The sequence below is a fragment of the Eriocheir sinensis genome, chromosome 1 (genome assembly GCF_024679095.1).
Source record: "Eriocheir sinensis breed Jianghai 21 chromosome 1, ASM2467909v1, whole genome shotgun sequence".
Taxonomy (NCBI): Eukaryota; Metazoa; Arthropoda; class Malacostraca; order Decapoda; family Varunidae; genus Eriocheir; species Eriocheir sinensis.
Genome location: NC_066509.1, coordinates 27,942,757 through 27,948,005, shown reverse-complemented (window position 1 = coordinate 27,948,005; position 5,249 = coordinate 27,942,757). Strand labels below are relative to the sequence as shown.

Genomic DNA, 5,249 nt, shown 5'->3' with positions numbered 1-5,249 from the left:
GCTGTATGACTTCGCCGTAGCTTGTCATTTGGCTGGATCCGGATTTCGGGTTCTTAACCCTTCATCAGCAGCTAGTAGAGAGATGTTCCTTCCCCTGGTGTTGAGGTGAGAATGGTAAGTGGATTGTTGTTGTTGTTTAAGATTTATCCCCTCACAAGGGGAAACAGGCCTTTGTCTCAATAGACGGCCTGTAGCTGGAAGCGGTGAACAGACAGTTCTTTATCGGGGCGGGGCACACTCCTCAACGAGGCGCAGCAGCTGGTCGTCACTCAGGTACCCGATAAGGCTAGGGGCAGGCAACCCCTCCGGGTTGGGAAGGAATTGCTGAGTGCATTCACACTCGAGGAGGTAGTGGAGGAGTGGTTGGAGAACCTCCTCCCCACAATGCGAGCAGTCGACTGGTACTGGATCTTCAGGATCAAGTGTCGAGAAACACTTGTACCCAAGACGCAGGCGGCGGAGGCTGGTCTCCGTCCGTCGTGGGAGGGGCATCGGTATCGCTCGTTGACCAAAGTCAGTGGCTGCGGAATACCAATGGGCTGATGGCGAGCCCGCAGCCACTGCCTCCTCTAGCTCCCTCCTTCTCTCGGCTGAGGCGTGCATAGCTGCGCCCCGTTTGACTTGGGAGCCGCTGGGTGATAGCCCGTGCCTCACCACAGGGAGCAGGGTGGCCTCCGCAGCAGCACGGTCCGCAGCCTCGTTCCCTGGAACTCCGGCATGGCTGGGCACCCAGTTGAAGTGAATGACCCGCCCCTCCCTCTGCAGTCCTTGCATCCGGGCGTGGATGCCGGTAAGGAGGGAGATGTTGTCGGTAGCGGGTTCGGCAAGGAGGGACTGGATGGCCGGCACCGAGTCGCAGTGGAGGACGACAGCCCCCACGCCCTCCTCCTCAGCGTGTTTCAGGGCCCAGCTGATGGCAACAAGCTCCGCCTGTGTCGATGAGGAGCCATCAGACACCCGAATGAGCTCTGTGTGCCCCGCCGTGACAAACGCTGCACCGACGGCCCCGGAGTGTTGGGCGACAGAGCCGTCGGTGTAGTAATGAGCAGCCCGAAGGTGCGAGGCATCCTCCACCCGTGCCGCGGCTTCCCGTTCCAGCCGCTCCACAGACAAACAGGCCTTTTTTGATGGCAGGGGCTTGATGGTGGCGGTGAAGGGCCGGAGAGCCCAAGGCGGGGGAGCCACATATGTCGGGTGGGGCGCGTCAGGCGTCGCGATGGAGGCACGCGCCAGGGCATGTGGCCTGAGCTTAGCGGCTGCTACCGCCGCCCACAACCTCCGTCGGAAAAGGTGTGGGTCTTGTAGGAGGGCCTGCCCCACGGAGTCACGGAGTGACTCAGACCCCCGGAGGCGGAGCAGCTTAATAAGGTGGCTGATGGAAAGCTGGGTGATCCTGGTGGAGATGGAGGGCAATCGGGCCTCCGCTCTGAGGCACACGCATTTTGTCCAGCGCGGGGCCCCGAGAATGTGGCGGAGGGCCGCGTTCTGGGCCACCTCAAGCGGTTCGAGTGCAGCGGTGCTAACTGTGAGGAGGCATGGCGACCCATAGTCCACACAGGACCGCACCGCCTGGACATAAAAGCGCCTTAGCACCCTGCCGCTCGCACCGCCCTCCGTCCGTGCCAGGGCGCGCATGATGTTGGTGCGGCTCTTCACCCTCGCACGGAGAGAGGCGATGTAAGGCACAAACGACAGCCGTGAGTCGATGGTCATACCCAGGTACTTATATGAGGACACCCACGGTAACGGCTCGCCGCCAAGCAGGAGAGGTTCGGGGGAACGTCTCTGCCGGAACAGCATTGCCTTGGTCTTTTCCCTGTTGACGACGAGGCCGAGGGAAGCACAAGCCTCTGCTAGGCGGCGGAGGAGAAGGCGAGCGCTGGCCACAGGATGTGGTCCCGTAGCCACCATGGCCACGTCATCAGCATAGCAAAGCACTTTGCAATATCTGCTGGTCGGGAGGGCCGCCAGTTTCTCGACCAGCAGGTTAAAGAGAACGGGGCTCAGCACTCCACCCTGTGGCGTACCGTTTTCCAGGGTCTCAATAGCAGAAGTACATCCCTGATACCGCACTGCGGCCTGTCGACCCATGAGGTAGTGCCCTATCCAGGCTAAAAGGCGGCCCCGGACACCTTTCTCCGCCAGGATCGAGAGAATGGCAGGCGCCGATGCCAGCTCAAAGGCTTTTTCTAGGTCGAGGAACACGACTACCGCCGTCCTATCGAGGATGGTTGAAAGGAGGGTAGATACGCAGTCCCGTGTCCCCCTGCCTTGCCGGAAGGCAAACAGATGGTGGTGCAGAGGGCCCATGGTCCAGAGGAGGCGAGAGAGGATGACCCTTTCCATCGTCTTCCCCAGGCAGCTGAGAAGGGAGATGGGGCGGTATTGGCCATCTACGCCCTTGGGGATAGGGACAATGGTGGCTGTTTTCCACGCCGCGGGAAGGGCACCGAGAGTATATGACTGGTTGAAAAGAGTTGTTATTTCATCCTGCATCGCCGTCCCAGCGTTCCGAAGGAACGTGTATGGTATGGCATCCTCTCCAGGGGCAGTGTCTTTCACGGGATGGCTCGCACAAGCTCCTCCACGCGGATCGGGGCGTCGGCAGCGTGGTCCTCCCTACAAGCTTCCGTGAATGCCTCGATCCTGGCAGCGTAGGCTTCCCTCTGTAGCTCCCTGGTGGCCGGAGGCAGCCTGGCCGACGAGGCCCGGGAAACAAAGGTGGTAAGCAGTCTCCCGGCCTCGACTTGAGGCTGCGGGTGAAGCGGTGTCCTAGGCTGGGTCCCTCGTGCAACTGCACGGAGCTTCCGCCAGAGCACGGCAGTGGATACACCGTGGTCAATGGTTGCGCACCAGGATAGCCAGTGCTCCTCTTGCACCCTCTCTGTAGTGACCTTAGCCTGGCGGATGGCCGCCCGGAGGAGGCCCCTCGTGGCGTCGGTGTTGTGACGCCTGTTGAGCCTACGCGCCTGATTGACTCGGTGGTTGGCCACTTTGATGTCCGCATTGTAGTACCACCGGTCCTTATAATTCCGCTTCGCAGGTCTGGTGGTGGGGATGGCCTCGTCAGCTGCACTGCGGAACATCTCAATCAGGCGGACCGCCGCCCCCTCTAAGTCGTCAGGCCTGTCGGTGGTCGCCAGATGACGGGCAACCGCCGCGCGGAACCTAGGCCAGTCAGCCCTGCTCAAATTCCAGCGTGCCGGCCGCTGCGGAGGCACAGGCGGGGCCACAGGTAGGGTGGTGACAGTGGCAAAGTGGTCGCTGGCGAGGCTGTCCTGCAGGGCCCACGTCGCGCCGACAGCAAGAGGCTGCGACACCAGGAGAGGTCCAGCACCCCCCCGCGGACGTGAGTGGGTTCCCCCGTGTTGAGCAGAGTGACAGTTGGCAGGTCCGCCAGCGTTGCTGCGACGTGGCGGCCGACACGGTTGTTCCGGCGGCTCCCCCACCTCTCGTGGTGGGCGTTAAAGTCGCCGCCGATGAAGGTGGGCTCATCGGCGGCGAGTGAGAAAAGCTCGGTGAAGTCTGCATCCGCAGCCTGGCCACTGTACACAGTAAATTTCTACCGTCGCGCTCGGCAAGGCCACCCTTACTGCCAGCACCTCCACGCCGTCACCGCATGGCACGGGGTGAGTCACCCTAGTGCAGGGAAGTGCATCCCTGACTAGAATGCCACACCCACGCGCCGCACCGGCAATGGCAGGGAGGTAGAAGGTCCTGTAGCCCTTAAGCCGCACCGACTGGCCCTCACCCAGGAGTGTCTCCTGCAGGAGGACGACATCGAAGCCGCCGGTGCCGAGCGCAGCCCGCAGGAGGTGGACCTTCCCCCGCACGCCACAGACGTTCCACTGGAGGACACTCAGCGGCCGCCCCTCTCGGACGGCGCCGGGGTGGACACGGGGGCCGTCGCGAGGGCGGGCGCAGGGCCGCGGCGCCTCTGCTCCACCCTCCGCTTGGGCTGTGGGACGCAGGAGCGCGGCGGGACTGTGCGCACCGGGATGTGGGAGCGGGTCGTTTTGCGTCCCATTGTCCAGTGCACCGCCTTCAACGGTGCCTTGGCTGGAGGTACGCCTGGCTGGGGAGGCTGGGGGCATTCGTCGGCCTCCATCTCCGTTACCTCTACGGGAGGAGGAAGGGGCTCGGACGCTCGGGTCTTGGCAGGTGGGGGAGCGGGGCCCTGAGGCACTGGAGGTGGTGGGGCGGGTGTGGTGGAGGGGCCTGCGAGGTCGGGAAAGTGCTCCTCCACTGTCGCCTTCGCTATTACCCGCAGGGCCGCCTCGTTGGGCGTGAGCTGGAGGAGGCCGGTCAGGGCAAGGGCAAAGCTTGCCAGCATTCCCTCGAGCGCGGTCTTTGTCACAAGGACGTAGCCGGGTGGTGTGGACGGTGGTGCAGTCTGTGCGCTCGGGGGGGGCTGCGACCTGCGGTTCCTCTGTCGACGCCCGCGTTGAGGCAGAGGAGGTGGAGACAGTGTGGAAGCTGGTTGCACCTGTTGCGGGGAGGAGCCCGAGGTGGAGGTTGGGCGGGAAGGCGGGACAGGTGTCGAGGTGGAGGGTGCAGCTGGGAGACGAGGCAGGGCGGGTGTTAGGGTGGAGGCAGTAGAGGCCGCCTGAGAGGCGCTTGGTGGCGGGAGGCTGGGGAAGTGAGCTGGAGAGGCCAATGTTGCCTGGGCAGGGGGCGGGGCCGGCTGATGCGACCTTGAGCGGGACCGTCTGGTCCATGCCGGGCGGGAGGGGTTGTGAACAGCACGCCACTCCTCCTGCCGCTTGACTCCCTCGTCCACCCGGGTCAGCCGTGAGGGGCAGCGGCGACTCCAGGCATGGTGCTGCTGTTTGCAATTTGGGCAGAGAGCTGGTACCTCCTCCCCGGCCTTGTATTTGGCCAGACAGGCCTCGGTCATGTGCGGCCCGGAGCACATGCCGCATACGGCCGGGCGGTTGCAGCGAGAACGGTGGTGGCCGTACTGCTGACAGCGGAAGCAGCGCAGTGGTTCCCTGTTGAAGGGGCGTGTATAAAACACCCCCCAACTCCCCAGGTCGAGACTGCCCGGGAGGGGGCCTTTCAACGTGACGATGACCTGGCGGGTGCCCAGCCCATCTCGCGTCTGGCACCTGTCCGCTGAGACGACGTCTGGGTGGCGAAGGAGAGCCTTGAGGGGCATAGCCGCAGGGTATGACGTCACCACACCCTTGATTGTGGCGTCTCCCGTCAGCCGCAGCAGGACCGGCTTGCCGTCGACCTCCGTCGTTCCC

At 63.8% G+C, this 5,249-nt stretch overlaps 1 protein-coding gene across 1 annotated transcript; it reads right to left on the bottom strand.

Annotated features, from left to right (window-relative positions):
* Positions 1 to 219: 219 nt before the first annotated feature.
* On the bottom strand, positions 220 to 2,310 carry LOC127009964 (uncharacterized). The gene has a single exon (XM_050883941.1). It carries the CDS (start codon positions 2,308 to 2,310, stop codon positions 220 to 222), a length of 2,091 nt encoding a protein of 696 aa, XP_050739898.1.
* Between the last annotated feature and the right edge of the window lie 2,939 nt (positions 2,311 to 5,249).